The 17589-nt window shown below is 36.8% G+C and overlaps 1 protein-coding gene across 2 annotated transcripts; it reads left to right on the plus strand.

The window, feature by feature from the left end:
• Nucleotides 1-211: 211 nt before the first annotated feature.
• stau1 (staufen double-stranded RNA binding protein 1) lies at nt 212-16977 on the plus strand. Of its 2 annotated transcripts, none has more exons than XM_084427065.1 (15): nt 212-418; nt 2298-2582; nt 4224-4345; nt 4444-4624; nt 8988-9138; nt 9274-9445; nt 10235-10330; nt 10488-10700; nt 11914-12057; nt 12473-12619; nt 13453-13528; nt 13667-13989; nt 14066-14188; nt 15559-15638; nt 15785-16977. In XM_084427065.1, exons 2-15 carry the CDS (start codon nt 2393-2395, stop codon nt 15870-15872), a joined length of 2106 nt encoding a protein of 701 aa, XP_084283191.1. In that variant the 5' UTR covers nt 212-418; nt 2298-2392; the 3' UTR covers nt 15873-16977. The 2 variants fall into 2 exon arrangements, with proteins under 2 accessions (XP_084283191.1, XP_084283190.1); XM_084427064.1 differs by having other exon boundaries at nt 220-418; nt 13664-13989.
• The last annotated feature ends 612 nt before the right edge of the window (nt 16978-17589 follow it).

Genomic DNA, 17589 nt, shown 5'->3' on the forward strand with positions numbered 1-17589 from the left:
TCCAAAACATGTTTGCGAGAAGATTGAGTTACAGCCCCTCCACCCACCAGCACTAACACAAGGCCCGGCTCACCAAACCACATATCTACTCGGCAGATTCAGATTATGTTTAAATACAAGTAATTAAATAGCCGAAAGGTAATTTAAATGATAAAAAAATTATTAAAAAAAACAACCTTTTCTCATAAATTCAACCCCACAAATAACTGGCGTGATGTCATTTCCTGGCAGGGGCGGAAAATATCGGGCTATTCTCTTTAGTGTTTGCCCTGTCTACACTCACCCTCTCTACCTCTTTCCCCGTTTTTTCATACTAAACCAGTCCAGAACCCCTTAAAATAAGACGAAACCGAACTGACACTACGCTTTAACATCGTAACTCATGGAGTAAATCACAACCGGGGAGAAATAAACTGAGGTGAGCTTTATTCAGCAGGAGCCTGCTGAGATGCGCGAGCTGCTAGTGTTAGCTCGAGCCATTCATATCAATGGATCTTCTCGCATACTGTCATAGCTTCTTTTCACTGAAATTCACATAGAATATTATGTAAACAGGGCTGATTTGGTTATGTCATGCTTGGTATAAATGTGTATAGTGGTTGTTTGTGTATATCGCTTGCTTCGATACTTTGCTTTGCAGGGGTAGGAGGAGTCTTGACAGCTGATATTTATTTTCACCAGTTTATGCGGTAGTTTAAAAAAGATCAAATATGTTAAAATTCAGTAGACTTTGCATACTGAAGTGTAGCAGGAGAGTATATTGTACATACTAATTATATTTAAGTTGTGCTAATGGTAATTTCTGAAATATCAGTTTAATCTTAAGTGACTGCCTGACTGTACAGTGGATCTGTATCTGGATGTGTTAACCCCTACTGTTATATTGTCAACGTTTTTGCATATGTCTTTTGTTCTTGTTATTGAGTAGGCTTCCAGGAATTGTCAACGAATAAGAGCTCGTTGCCATGTTACTGTAAAATGCTGTGATCAAAACTTTGCTGGAAAACCTGTTCTATGGTCTTCTAAATGCATTTTGCCCTCTGATTGATAGTTCATACTTTTTTAGCAAGTGTGCTAAAAAATGCCCACCTTCAGGTTGCAGTACCGATTTTTATGGAGTAAATGTAAGAATTACTTTTATATTTTGTTTGGAATATTTAAAGATGAACATTTACTGGACTAAAGCAACTTCATGTTAAAATGTAAGCTCCAAATATGATATAACAGGCTTTTCAGGGACATTTAATTGTATATCTGTCAGTCATCATTGTATTGCACTGCATTAGCCCACCAAAATCTAAGGGTTTAAAATAAAACATGATATTTGGAGATATAGAGTGACAACTATATGTGTATGCATTTTATGTAAGTAGTCTGTTATAAAAAAATCTCTGTAATAAAAATGTATTTACACTATAGGCTATTAGAGTTTCATATTACTTTTTGTCCATATAAATAACTGCAACTGCTCCAAATTACATATTTTTTTTCTCCTCTAAATATTTCTGGGGTGTTTTTCCCCCTCCCTGAGTATGAGCTCCATATTCTCACTATATGAGCTATAAAGGCCTTATGTATTAAATATGATACAAAACATAAAACACATGCAAACTTTTTTAAATATTTTTTTTTTATCTAAAGGTTCAATAAACTGTTAAAAAAAATTAGATCATTCTTAAATCCTTCTTTAAAATCTTATGCTAATAATTCAGCTTGAATAATTTAACCTGGACTCTTTTAAAACTTTTGTAGATCATTTAAATTGTGTTGCTACGTTTAAATCCATATACGCTGTTGGAACACCAATCGCCATTCAAAATCTTGACAACAGAATGGCGTCACTGGAATATTAAAATTAGTCTTCTTTACTTTTAAACAAAACAATATCACATCAAAAGTGGCAGTGCAAAGAAGTGAACAAGAACGATTCATTCACTTAACAAATTGTTCATAAACACTGATTTGTTCACAGATTTTTCTACTAATATAGATATACACTGCCAAGACAGTATCGTGCTGTGATGTATGTATGCGTAAAGATGCAGCTTTTCATTTACTTTGTCAAATCCTAAAATCTAAGCTTACCAAATACTGTATGAACATTACTCTTTTGTTTTAGCACTTATATAAATTTTTTTTGGAAATGCAAATGTAGATTGATCTTTTGGTTGATTACGCATAACATGTCTATCTATCATAACGAATTTTGATCCTTTTCATTTTTCCACTCTGCAGGTAGAGCTTTGCAGTCCTTCATTCTACAAACCAACTCATCTCATTCTCTCTCTTTCACATAGGCTACAACCCTTCTTTAATAAATTTATCTTCCTACCTGACGGCAAAGTCTATACCTGGTCATTCAATCGACCCATCTTCCTACCAGCCAATCAGAATGTCACAGCTTCAGTTCCAGACGCCTGTCAACACTGCACCCAGTGCCGCCCCTTTACAGCTGGCCCCGCCCCAACCTGGGTTCAGCATTCCCTGTGCCACTGCTCCCTTACCCTCAGAGAGTGCCAGTCACCCGTTACGAAACTCCGCCCTGCCTTCTGCATCCGCCACGCCCTTCTGCAACCCCACAGGTTGGTGATAAAGTGCTTGGTGCATTTTTAGACAGAAGGCATCTTTAAAGTGAAATCAAAAGTTTTTTGGCTTTTAGTAAGAATATGTTAGCCTTACTGTTATTGCTCAAAAACATTGACAAAATTCACATTTAGTAGATATAAGCATTCAAAACTTTGTCTCTCACTTCCGCCAATATGGATCAAGGATTTTGATTACATCACTCTTCTCGTCAGATTTCCTGTCCAATCAAATGCTCTTTAGAATCTACATTGTCCTGCCCCCAAATAGACGCTGAACCTGGGGCTAAAATCGGTCACTTGTTTACACATCATTTACTATTTTCTACACTATATATGGCATAGGGAACGATTCAGACAATGTAAATATGCTTTCCATTGGGGCGAATGAAGTCTGGTTTCACGTTAGTGTCACGTGAACCACTGTTCTGTTCTAGAGACACGATAGCACAGAGCGGATCATATGTGCGATTCTGCCATAGGGAATCGGCGCATTCCAGAAAACGTATTGGACCCATTTGAATTCTGCATAGAAATCTATATTTTAAAGCTATATGGAGGATAGGAGAAATGGTTATAGATTAGAAGGAAACTGCGGCTTTGCCGAGCTCAATGGCTCTGGCCCAGCTGTGATATAAACGAAACGCTATTGGTTATTTCTAAAAAGGGGCGGAGCTGTTCGATATGTCCCAACTTGTCGTCATATTTCAGAGAAAATTATATCAACACATTGAATAATGCTGCGTGTTTCAATGCACTTCAGTGGGCCTTTAACTGTTAGGACTTGAAAACTTGAACATTTGAATTCTTCATCTATGCCCAGGCCCACATGGGAATCTCAAACTTTTTTGTAAAGATTACTTTTAATAACATATTTCGCATCCACAACAATGGTTTGAAATTGTCTATTTAAACATGTTGGAAAACTACAGTTCAAAAGTTTGGGGTCGTTATGGTTATTAAAATAAATGAATAATAAGTTAATCCTTTTATTCAGCTAGGATTCATAAAATTGATCAAATGTGAAAGTAGAAGGGTCCCCGGAGGTCGAGGCCGAAGCCGAAGCCGCACAACCTGAGTTGATTGAAAGTTGATTCAGGGTAACCAGTGGCCCGGTTCTCTGGAGGGCCGGGTTGGCTGGGACAATAACCCCGGGCTTAAGTGTGGCCCCTGGGTTCGCCTGGCGAAAAGGAAAAAAATTCTGTTTTAAAATAAATGCTGCTCTTTAAAACTCTTACTATTACCCCAAAATATTATGCAGCACAACTGTTTTCAGCATTGATTATAAGAAATGTTTCTTGAGCACCAAATCAGCATATTCGAATGATTTCTGAACGATCATGTGACACTGAAGACACTGAAAATTAAGCTTTGCCAGGAATAAATTACATTTTAAAATATACTAATATAGTAAACGGTTATTTTAAATGTTATTATTTCACAATATTACTGTTTTTATTATATTTTTGAAACCTAAAAGTATATATATTTTAAAAACATTCAAACATCTTTGATTTTGTATTTTTCAGGCTTTTTTAATGCACATGCAAAAACATCAGTACATGGTTTTCCCTGATAACAAAATGATTTTCTTGGAGTGGTTGAGTTTTAAAATGTTTTCTTTTTGATTTATTGATTTAGTATCTAACATGGCAAACCCTAAAGAGAAGACCCCAATGTGCTTGATAAACGAGTTAGCCCGTTACAATAAGATCCAACCTGAATACAAGCTACTAAGTGAACAAGGACCAGCCCACTCCAAGGTAAGACTTGGCACTTTACTATATACACACACACACACACACACACAAAACTATCTCTTCCCACTTGTCTGAACTTTCTGATGGTATCTGTTGGTCAGATTTTCTCAGTGCGGTTATCTCTGGGGGATCAGCACTGGGATGCAGAGGGGACCAGTATCAAAAAAGCCCAGCACTCAGCAGCATCATGTGCCCTTTCCGAAACTACTCTCCCCAAACCCAGTCACAGAAGCCCCCGCCACCCTGGCAAGAACCCAGATGGGATCTACAAGGGCTCAGAGTGTATGTCCAATTTTTTTTTTTATCTTCTCAAAATGACTAGTACGGAGTCCTGCACATGACATGCGGTCAAAAATATATATATCTTTGTGGCCGTGAATTAAAAACTCGTTCATTCGTTTAAGTAAGTTGTGTGCACAATATAATTATTCATTCCCTCATTTTAAAGGGATGAAAATGAAAATTCTGTCATTAATTACTCACCCTCATGTCGTTCCAAACCCGTAAGACTTTCATTCATCTTCGGAACACAAATGAAGATCTTTTTGATTAAATCTGAGAGCTTTCTGTCCCTCCATTGACAGCTACGCAACTACCACTTTGATGCTTCAGTTCATAAAGGGATCATAAAACTAATCCATATTAATTGAGCGGTTTAGTCAAAATTTTCTGAAGAGACACAATTGCTATATACGATGAACGGATTTTATTTAGGCTTTTATTCACATAAACATTAATCAACTCACACATCAGTTGTGGTAAACAGAAGCTCAAGCTCGTTCGCTTGACGTGCGAGAACCAATGAGGTTCATTCTCGTGTTACATGGCACTTTGAGCTTCTGCAAGAACCAATGAGGTTTGTTCTAGCGCGTCAAACAGGTTCGGTTGAGCTTCTGTTTATGTTCGCTAATCAATATAAAGCGATCAAGTCTCTTCAGAAAATTTGGATTAAAACTAAACTAGATTAGTTTTACAAACTTTTTGAAGCTCATTGGAGGTACAGTAACCTCTCAGATATCATTAAAAAGATCTTCATTTGTGTTTCAAAGATGAACAAAAGTTTTATGGGTTTGGAACAACATGAGGGTGAGTAATTAATGACAGAATTTTCATTTTTGTTTGAACTAATACTTTAAGTAAATCGTGCAAACTATATAATTTGTTCCCTTGTTTTAAGCAAATCGTGCGCTTTATGTGTAATAATTTGTCCCCTCGATTTAGTAAATTGTGGCCACGTTGTACTAATTCGTTCCCTCATTTTGATTAAAATGTAAAACAAGGGAAGGAATTATTATATTGTGCACATGATTTAGTAAAACGAGAGAATGAATTAATATATCATGCGCACACTTTACTTAAAGGGATACTCCACTTTTTTTGGAAATAGGCTCATTTTGCAACTCCCCCAGAGTTAAACAGTTTAGTTTTACCGTTTTCTAATCCATTCAGCCGAACTCCGGGTCTGGCGGTACCACTTTTAGCATAGCTTAGCATAGATCATTGAATCGGACAGGACCATTAGCATCTCTCTCAAAAAAATGACCAAAGAGTTTCGATATTTTTCCTATTTAAAACTTGACTCTTCTGTAGTTACATCGTGTACTAAGACCGACGGAAAAGGAAAAGTTGCGATTTTCTAGGCTGATGTAGCTAGGAACTATACTCTCATTCCTGTGTAATAATCAAGAAACTTTGCTGCCGTACCATGGGTGCAGCAGGCGTAATGATATGACGCAGCGCCTGAAAATAGGTCTAATAGGTTAGACAAACTTAGTCCCGGTCACGTTGGAAGTTACCAAGCTGGGGACTATTTTCAGGCGCTGCGTCATATCATTACGCCTGCTGGACTCATGGTACGGCAGCAAAGTTTCTTGATTATTACGCAGGAATGAGAGTATAGTTCCTAGCCATATCAGCCTAGAAAATCGCAACTTTTCATTTTCCGTCGGTCTTAGTACACGATGTAACTACAGAAGAGTCAAGTTTTAAATAGGAAAAATATCGAAACTCTTTGGTCATTTTTTTGAAAGAGATGCTAATGGTCCTGTCCGATTCAATGATCTATGCTAAGCTATGCTAAAAGTGGTACCGCCAGACCCGGAGTTCGGCTGAATGGATTCGAAACCGGTAAAACTCAACTGTTTAACTCTGGTGGAATTGTAAAATGAGCCTATTTCCAAAAAAAGTGGAGTATCCCTTTAAAACGAGGCAACGAATTGGTAAAATGTGCTGACGCATTAGTAAGGCATGGTAATGAATTGTTAATTTGTGGCCACGATATACATATTTTTTTCCTGCATGTCATGTGCAGGGCTCTGTAGAGTATCACCCAAAAGTGAAAATTCTCTCATCTTCACATTGCCGAAACCTGCATGAATTGGGCTGTCGAGCTCTAAAAAGGCAAACAGTATCGTTAAAGGAATCCATATGACTTGCTTTGCTTAAAGGCGGGCATACACTGTGCGATTTTCGTCCGATTTTGAACCGAATTCTGACTCGTGCGATTCTTTTTCGGGTCGGGCCGATTTTCAGCTTTGTCGTGCGTCGTTTGTCGTGCAGTGTTCGTGCAGTGTACAGGGGGAAACGAGAGGCGATTAACCTCTCCCGACCGGCAATCGGATGGTCGGATGCATTTCTGGCATGTTAGAAATTTTGGTCACTCCTCGTGACTATATCGCACAGTTGAAGCAGAGATACGAACCGATTGCCCTAAACTCAGTGTGTTTCCCTCACTGCGCCTGCGCGAAAACAGAAGTTTAACAATTTCATCCGCAGCAAAAAAAAAAAAAAAAACGAAAAGAGGGAGATCTTTAAGTTCTGTAACTAGCTACAAATTACTGTTGCTTTCCTCCAGTTCGTGTTGCAAAATGGATTAACCATTACCCACTTCTTCAAGCCACCTGCGATGTACACTTTGCCTCTTTTATTAATTTGTTAAACAATGTTTTTGAAATAAAGCTGTTTTTAATTTTCATTGATGAATTATTGCAGTGTTCGGACATATTATATACGGTTAATAATTAATTATATGCCTATAATTCATTGTAATCGACCTAAATGTTTTAGACAATTTTCAATGAGGAGGAGTAAGCTTCTGTGTGATATTTTATTATCCTCACAGCGCGTTGGTTTTGCGGTGATGCGCTATGAAATTATTGCGTGGCAATTTAACAGCCTATCACTTTAATAATAAAAGTAGCCTTCCCTAATAATAATAATAATAATAATATACAATAATACTAATAATAATTTGATACATAAATTGGAAATGCTAAATCATCTTGATATTGATAAATGATGCTTGTTTTGACAATATCTCTGGATACATGATATCGTCTATAGGCGCAACCTATTTTTTTACAGTCTATGGGCGCAACCCGGCAAGGGAGTTTATCACGCTGATTCGCGCATATTTCACACGTATAGTGTGAGCAGTGAAGTCGCAGCTCGACGTTCGGACCATATAGTGTGAGCACAGAAATCCTGAGCTTTGGCTTTACATCGCATGCGATCTACTCGTTCAGTGTGAGTAGGTACCTTGCTGAAATCGCACAGACATCGCACAGTGTATGCCCGCCTTTAGCCAGCTCTGTGTTCTGCAGAGTTTAGCTCCAACCTTAATCAAACACACCTGAACCATCTAACCAATTTAGGATTACTTGAAAATTACTGGCAGGTGTGTTGGAGCAGGGCTCTCCAGGAGAAGGGTTTGCTACATCTGCTTTAGAGACTTCAAATTTACAGTCACATGAACTATTTTCATACATGGTGAGTAGATGATCTTTGATTTTAATTTTTGGGTGAACTATTCCTTTAAAATTCCAAATAAATGTCTACTTTGTTTCCACTTATTTTAACCTTGAATGTATCTGTTGGAGTTAATCTGTCTTTGAAGTAATGTATAGTTTTTATTGTTATTTTGTTTATTTCTCATTAAATTGATCAAAAGTGACAGTAAAGATATTTAAAATGTTTCAAAAGATTTATGTTTCAAATAAATGCTGTCCTTCTGAACTTTATATTCATCAAAGAATCCTGAAAAAAAGCATCACAGTTTCCACTAAATTAAGTAGCACTATTTTTAACACTGATAATAATAAGAAATGTTTCTTAAGCACCAAATCATCATATTAGAATTTCTGAAGGATCATGATAATGGCTGCTGAAAATTCCCAGGACAAATTACATTATTATTATTATTATTATTATTATTATTTTAAATATTATCCCAAATAACAGTTCAAATGCTTGGGATCAGTAGGGATTTTTATTTATTTATTATTGATCAAAAGTGACAGTAAAGACATTTATAAGGTTACAAAAGATTTATATTACAAATAAATGCTTTTATTCTGAACTTCTTATTCACCAAAAAATATTAAGCAGCACTGATTTCAACTTTGATAATAATAATAAGAAATATTTCTGCCATTAAATCAGCATATTATAATCATTAATGTAATGCTCATGTACAGGCTGCTGGAAATTCAGCCTTGCCATCAGAGGAAAAATTACATTTTAAAATTGTACAAATATTTCACAATATTGCTGCTTTCACAGTAATAGATTAAACCCCATGTAGGTCGAACCCCATGAATGTTAGCAGTGCAAGCAGCTGTTTGACACGCATCTCTCTCTCATGCAGATAACGTAACCCACACTGTGGAGCTTAATGCACTTTGTATGAAGTTGGGCAAGAAGCCCATCTATAAGCCTATAGATGCCTACCATGGGATGAGACCAGCATTCAACTACAACATCAGAGCACCTGGCCCTTATGCACGCTCCATGCAGCAGTATGCACTCTCTATTTGAATCTTTTGCTTTTGCTTATTGAATGATGTAAAATGTTGGCTAAGATAGCCAGTGATTAATCTTATGTTTTGGCAGAAAAAGATATTATACTATTTCCCTTTTCTTCTCTTGATCAGTTATTACTACCCATTTCCTCCTGTGGGGCCAGTACTGTATCATATGGAGCTGTCTATCGGTGGACAACAGTTCCACGGCAAGGGCCGCACGCGTCAAGCAGCCAAACATGATGCTGCGGCCAAAGCCATCAAATACCTGCAGAAAGAGCCAATAATGCAGCAACTGTCTGAGGTGAGTTCATATTTATAAAATGATGAATTGGCTGATAGTAATGCCGGGTACACACTACACGATTTTAGCCCCGATTTTCACTCGCCGACAGTTTTTGTCAAATCGCAGACGTATGCCCAAAATCAGAGGCAAATCTTGACAGTTGCCTGTGAGATATTTAGCATGCTAAATGTCTGGACTTGTCTGCTACTCAAAGTCATGCAGTGTGAAATGTGTTTTGACTGGAAATTACATTGGTGATGACCTACAGCCAATGAGAGAGCAAGATTCAAGGCAAGGGAAAGTTCAGGGGTAGGAGTCATAAAACCTCAGCATGCATGGCTTCTCTCCTTCATATTCTTCTTTTTTTCACTGTAAATTGGTGCACAGACAACTTGGGTCACATGCTTCTTACATGCATCATTTTAACAAGAAGAAATCCTGTCTCATGATCTTACATTTATTTCCTGTATCAGTTCTAGCGTTTGTTTGGGAGCGGAACGTAGTTTGTAGACCAGACAGAGCTGTCGGCGATTCTTCCTATTGAAATGTTGTGTAACATGTGACCCCCTGTAGCCAATCCGTCATGTAATGTGCACACAACAGCAACCAAATGGTACTCCAGACAGTCGTGTAGTGCGAGAAGAACAGCGATCCAACAACTTTGAAAATCGTGCTGTGTGTACCAAGCATTAGTCATTCTTCAAAAAGTGCTGCTTTCAATTCTTGAACCTAGTAAATACAAGCAAAATGCAATTATCTGATCTACAGTATTTAGTTAAATTGTGAATTACAATCCCTGTCATGTAGATGAAAGAAGAGCCAGTACAAGAAAACCTTAACAAATCCGAGATCAGCCAAGTGTTCGAGATTGCACTGAAGCGCAACTTGCCTGTGAATTTCGAGGTAGGTCATGATCCCATCATGCATAGGCTACAAATATACAAACAATACTTTCATGCACATTAGAATTGATTGAAATCTTGCATGCAGAAGTATGCATATCTCTGATGTCCAAACCACAAATTGTTAACTTTTCTTTAATTCTCCTCACTGTATACAGGTGCTAAAAGAGGCTGGGCCTCCTCACATGAAGAGCTTCATGGTGAGGGTTACTGTGGGCGAGTATTCAGGGGAGGGAGATGGCAAAAGCAAGAAGATCGCCAAGAAGCTGGCTGCCATCGCTGTGCTGGAAGAGCTTCGTGGACTGCCTCAACTACCTGTCACAGACAAAATACCACTACGCATTAAAAAGAAAAGCAAGTCCATTATTAAGGTAGATGAGGACTTATACTTGGATGGGTTCATTTGATGGCTAGAGTGCTGTTCTGTTAAAAACAAAACAAAAAAAAAACACTTTGCTAATAAATATTAAAGTTATTGATTTGTAATAGTTTGGCCTATTAAAATGTTAAACATTAATGTAATTATTAAAGTACCAAGTTAGAGTGTTCTTTCTAGTTATAGACCAGTACATCAGCCTGGGAAGTTAATCTTTTTTTATCGATTATATTTAATTCAGAGAGTATTTATTTGGCCAGTAACTGCATGTGCCTGATTGGCTAATTAGCTAAAGTGGTTTCAAAATGTACCCAACTGCCTTAATGGATAAATCTTGTATACAAATATTCTTTAGTGATTTTGTTATACTACTGTTGAAAAGTTTGGGGTCAGTAAGATTTTTTTTTAAATGTTTTTGAAAGAAGTCTTTTATGCTCACCAAGGCTGCATTCATTTAAAGATACAGTAAAACTGTATTTTGATGAATATTTTGAAATATTACAATTTTAAATAATTTTTCTGTTTGTACGGTAATTTATTCCTTTCAGCAGTCATTACTCTAACATGTCTTATTATTATCAATGCTGAAAACAGTTATACTGCTTAATATTTTTGTACAAATCGTGAATTTATTTTTCTAGGATTCTTTAATTACCAGTAAATACCAACAAACAGCATTTATTTGAAATAGAAATCGTTAACATTAAAGGGTTAGTTCACTCAAAGATGAAAATTGTCATTACCCTCATGTCGTTCCAAACCCGTATGACCTTGGTTCATCTTCGGAACACAAATTAAGATTTTTTTTGGTTTTGGAACGATATGAGGGTGTGTGTGTGAGTGAGTAATGACAGCATTTTCATTTTTGGGTGAACTAATCCTTTAAAATTGTCACTTTTGATCAATTCATTGTTGCTGCCAAATGAAAGTATTCATTTCTTTAAACTTTAAACATTAAAAAAAATTGACAATGTAACTGAAATATCCCTAACTAACTAATAAATGTCTTACTTAAATATCCCTGTCTCAAATCAGTAAACGAGTGACGAGACCAGTGCAGACACTGGCTGTCATTCTATGTGCTTTTTCAGGCCTTTCATTGAATTAATTCAATTATTGCCCCTTTCATCATACTCTCATTAATCTAATTGTATTGATCAAGTGTGTCAATGTATCTCTTTCTTAATGAATCTTGCACCCGCTCTCAGCTGCAGACCAGTCCCGAGTATGGTCAGGGCATGAACCCCATCAGCAGACTGGCTCAAATCCAGCAGGCTAAGAAAGAAAAAGAGCCAGAGTACGCGTTAGTGACGGAGAGAGGTCTGCCTCGACGCCGGGAGTTTGTCATGCAGGTACTCATCAGAGTGAAGATTCTGTTCTCTGACATTTTTATAATAGTTCAGTGCACATTTTGTGTGAAGGCCATGTTCTTCTGGCCATCATTTTCATATACAACCTGCTTGTCAGAAATGTTCCCGGAAAAGTAATGTGCCCCTGTATCGCTTTCTGCTTTTTCTCTCATACGGAGTTACTCTGTATGGAGATGGTTTCTTAAAATGTTCATGCATTGTATACCCTGAAGAAGGCTCTTAAGCTGAAATGCGTTGGTATTTCTTAGTTTATTAAAGTTCCCCTTACCACTAGTGTTGCTGGATTCCCTTTTTGCTCTTTTTATGTTGTCTGCTTTCATGCACCTTGTGAGCTGATAAAGTCGCTCCAGATCTAACCTTACTAGTACTTACTGTTTTTTTTTTTTCTCTTGTTCAGGTGTCAATTGCGGGTCAGAATGCAGAGGGAATGGGTCCTAGTAAAAAAGTGGCCAAACGAAATGCAGCCGAGAAGATGCTGGAGCTTCTGGGCTTCAAAGTGCCTCAGCCACAACCATCCAAACCGGCATTGAAAACAGAGGAGAAAGTGAGTGTCTGCTTATTAACAGCATTTACTTTGCATCAAAAAATGGTGAAAGTAGTTTCAGGGGTTTTAAAACTGTGATCCTGTGCCGGAAGGGACTGAAAAGAGGGTTTAAAAAAAATAAAAAAATAAAAAAATTAAAAAAAATATATAATTATATATAATATATATATAATTATTTTTTTTTTATGTTTAATTTTTTTTTTTTTTTTAAGGCTGTCAAAGTTAAGATGTCTACTTGTATATTAATGCAACATGTTTAATGTAATGGTTTTTATTATTATTATTATTATTTTTTATTACATTCCCAAAGTTTACATTACTATTTTTATTCTTTGTAAATACTGGTCAGAAATCATTACTTTTTATTCACATAAGTAGTTCTTAACGGTGGGCAAACAAAACAAATCTGCATATCATTTTGTGTAAAAATGAATAACTAAAAGGTAAATATTTGGCAGATAATACATGATCTGGAATAAAAAAATAACAAAAATATTTATCTTAACTACAATATAAAAGCCAAGAATTTAATTTGGAAAATAATAATTTACGTTTGTCTTTATAATATGACGCCCAGCTGAAATTTGAATACAGGGACATTTTTTGCTGCTATATATTTGGAAGGGGGTCATCATCATATTTGGGGCTCCATGGCATCAAAAATTGACAATCCCTGAATTTATCCAGAAAATTAAAATTATAATTTGCTCATTTTCATCTTGTTTCAGCTTTCTTTCCACCATGGAGCATAAACAGAAACATATGAGTGCCAACTAAAAGTGTTAGTGTAAAAGGTTGAGTACTTTTTTTTTTTTTTTTTTATCTTTATAAAGGCACCTGCTAAGAAACCTGGAGATGGACGAAAAGTGACCTTCTTTGAACCGGGATCTGTGGACAAGACTGGTCTTGGTATGTGTTGTCTAGTCATTTGTCACATTCAGCTGCCATCATCAATATAGATGTGGTCATATGTACATGGTCCTTGTATCATTGTTCATTTTAGTGAATATTATTGCTTGCGATTGACACTTGCGTTTCTCAAAGCAGTCAACAAGGAGGAAGATTTCCGAATTCCTTTCCTCAGCCATCAGCAGCTTCCTGCTGGCATTTTACCTATGGTGCCTGAGGTGGCACAGGCGGTGGGTGCCAACCAGGGACCCCATGCAAAAGACTACGGTCGCACAGCTGCACCCAACCCAGCCATGGCCACAGTAACTGCCATGATTGCCAATGAGCTGCTGTACGCTGGCACTTCCCCGACCGCTGAAGGTATACTAAAGACCAAAAACAGCTTGGCACACAGACCCCACGGACCCCTTACCAGACCATCCGAACAACTCAGCTACCTGTCCACTGTACAGGGATTACAGGTATTGAATATAATGATAACACACTTATCCTCCCCAATGATGTCGCTCAACTAATCTATTTGTTTTTTTGTCACAGGTTGAATATAAAGACTTTCCCAAAAATAACAAGAATGAGTTTGTGTCTCTGATCAACTGCTCCTCTCAGCCCCCTCTCATCAGCCACGGCATTGGCAAGGATGTGGAGTCCTGCCATGACATGGTAAATAGTTTTTTAACCTTTTAAAAAAAATAATATTAATTGATATATTCAGCAAGGAGACATTATACTGATCAAAAGTGGAAGTTAAGGGTACGTTAACGTAACAATGATGTACTAAAAACAGAAAAGTTTATCGGCTACAGACGACAACATTGTCAAAGTGATCCCCGTTCGAACGGACCCGCCACAAAAGACTAAAAACGCTGTGTTATGCTGACAGACCAGTAGTTGGTGATGTCACTTTGTATAGAAAATTTGCATTTTTGTAGTTTACACGGAGACGATTAACGGTATTGTTTTCAAAAACATGCACTTTGAAACCCCGTTTTCAAAAGTTTGTGTTTTCAGGCCCTCAAAATGCTGCTGTTGTGTAAATGAATGACCAAAATGCATGAAAAGTTTTTAGTTGTAAACTCTTTGGTAAACAGCCCTTAGACATATGGTGGCACATTTACTAAAAGTTCTACGTGTGATCTACTGACAATGCGCACATTAAAGAACACAGATGCAGCTGGATCATTTCCATAATGACCAACGCAATCTACCAAGAGCTTGGTAATCGATATGTTAGGATGACATCATCTGGCATTCCAAATAAATGAACACAAGTCTGTTCTCTGCAATACTTCTCCAACTATCGTAGCCATGTCAAGCCTAAAATGGGTTATGACATGCTTTTTTGGGCATTAAATAATTGCACGATTACTGCAAACGTTAATAAATCATGTTGCATGGTTCATTTTAATCTGCTGCCATAAATGTTGCCTCTGAAAGTAAAAACTCCTACAAATGCTTATGCAATAAGGTCAGCTGCAAAAATAACTGTCCACGCCTTTTCACTGCTAATTTTATCTTTGGTAAATAAAATGCCAAAAAAGGATTTGCGCTAGGTCTGACCCTAATAATGTTACAAAAGATTTCTATTTCCAATAAATGTTCTTTTGTACTTTCTATTCATTGAAGAATCCTGAAACAAAAAAATGTATTATGATTTCCACAAAAATATTCAGCAGCACACAATAATAAGAAATCCTACATAGGCACCAAATTATCATATTAAATATACTTCTAAAGGATCATGTGACATTGAAAACTGGAGTAATGACTGCTGAAAACTCCGCTTTGCCATCACAGGATAAATTCAAATTTAAAACATTAAAATATATAAACTGTTAATTTAAAATCGCAGTATTATTTCACAATATTACTATTTTTAAACCGTATTTTTGATCAAATAAATGCAGCCTTGGTGAGCATCAAATACTTCTTTCCAAAAAATGTTTTATCTTGGTAGAGTACTTTAAAGATCACTGTGGAAGATCTATCTCTACTTGTATCTTGCTTACTGCAATGCCTTTCTCTCCGGACAGGCTGCTTTGAACATCCTGAAGCTCCTGTCAGAACTTGACCAGCAGTCCAATGAGCGCACAGCTAATGGGCCAATGTCAGGGTCAGTATTGTATGGTCTTATTCATTTTATATGAACTAGTTGTATAAATATTGGCATGCATTCACAGTAATGTTCTTTGTAGATGCCTTCCAGAGTGATTTGAACACAGTTTTTAGAATTCTTCTGACCCGTCTCCCCCTCCACAGGTGCAACAAACAGGACCTAGAGGGCAGTGCATTATTAAAACCGGCTAACTCAAGCACCATTGGAAAGACTCTGGATGGCACAGTGTAGAATTGACCATTTGATTGGTCGTTTTATTTGCGAAACACTACAGAGAAATCAGAAGCAGAGTTTTGATTGGCTGCTCAAAAAGGCCTTTGAGTGATTCTGAATTTATCTTGGATTTAAAGTATTCAAAACTCGCAGTTGAACAAGATTGAGAGATGTTGATGTTTAATGTGCACATGCGGTGAAACATTTTTAAACGCTAAGGCTTTGGAAAAGTCGCCTCATCATATCCAGTGAAGTGGTGGTTTTGTTTTTGTTGTTAAATTGTAAAATGAAAATTGTGAAGTTTGATGATTAGATTGGCTTTTCTTCATTGTTCAAAAGGAAGTCATGTATTCTGTGTCATAATTTTATTTTATTGCTTTTATTTTTGTTTTTTTGTTTTTGTTTTAAACGTTGTATTATAGGAACCCATCGAGTTGGGTTGTATTAGCGCTGTTGTGAAGTGCAGTATAAAACCCCGTTGAAGGATATGATGAAGCTCTCAAACACATCTCTGCTGTGGCGGTTTTTCTTCAGTGCTTTTTGAGTTACAATGACAACCATAACACACACACACAAAAAAAAAAAGTCATCTACATTTTCATGTAGGTCTGGGAAAATGTTATTGTGACTTCACTGTAGAGCGTGTGGTGTTTTTTGTTTTGTGTGTGTGTGTGTGTGTGAGTGAGTGAGTGAATGAATGTATGTATAAAGCACGATATTGTTCAGTCATGTCAGTTAAACATGCATTCTCCTATCAGTGTTGACCCCACCCACTCTCTGCCAGTTGCATCTTGTTTTCCTCATGGAATACGAGTAAAAATGATGTGCCTCTTGCACAAAAAAACCTGTGTGTGTGTTCTGTAAATGCTACAATTGGGGATCTCATGGTCAGGGAATACCTGTAAAAATCAGGGAATTTTAAAATTGAGATTTAAAGGCCTAAAAAAGGTCTCTGAAGAATAACTAGAAAAGCTGTTTTTTATATTAGGAATCTATTTATATAAGTTTGCTTAAACAAACCTTTCAGCTGTGCTGCCATTCTGGATTGCAGAAAAGTAGGACACGGAACGAAGTTCAACACTCTTACTTGAGCAATAAAAAACAAAACCAAAATTAAACACGTGATGTTTGATTAAAGTCGTTTTTGCTTATTAGTATAGTTGAATTGGATCAGCGAAGGCCAGCAGCAAAGACAATGGTTAATAAAGTGAGATTAAATACATAAAGTATATTTGGGTAATTTAACATTAAATTGCAGGTTTGCGTAATATTCTGTTTGCATTTCACTGTTCATATTCATTTTTAGGAACACTGAATCTGTTTATGAGCAAGTGAGAAAAGTAAATGCGTGGATCACATTTAGTCTAGAACTATAATAACTGACATGTTCACACAGCGCACACAACTCCTCTGCACTTACTCATGATTTCTCTCAACATGAGGACAGGAGAGGTGTCAGCCAATAAATGGGAAAGCAAGTTCATTTTTCAAATAAGTAACGTTACATTATTTAAAAAAATAAGATTGAAAAATGAATGCGCTACTTTACTAGTTACTTGAAAAAAGTAATCTGATTACGGACCTCGCGTTCCTTTTAACGCGTTACCCCAAACATTTAGTGTGAGTGTGTGAAAATATATTTTTTATTTCAAAAAGGGACAGTGTACATTAATCAACATTCCTGAATGTAAATGTACCCAAATTGGCCCAAAGGCTAGTTTTCGTTGGTAGTCCC

The sequence above is a fragment of the Rutilus rutilus genome, assembly GCF_951802725.1.
Source record: "Rutilus rutilus genome assembly, chromosome: 12".
NCBI lineage: Eukaryota > Metazoa > Chordata > Actinopteri > Cypriniformes > Leuciscidae > Rutilus > Rutilus rutilus.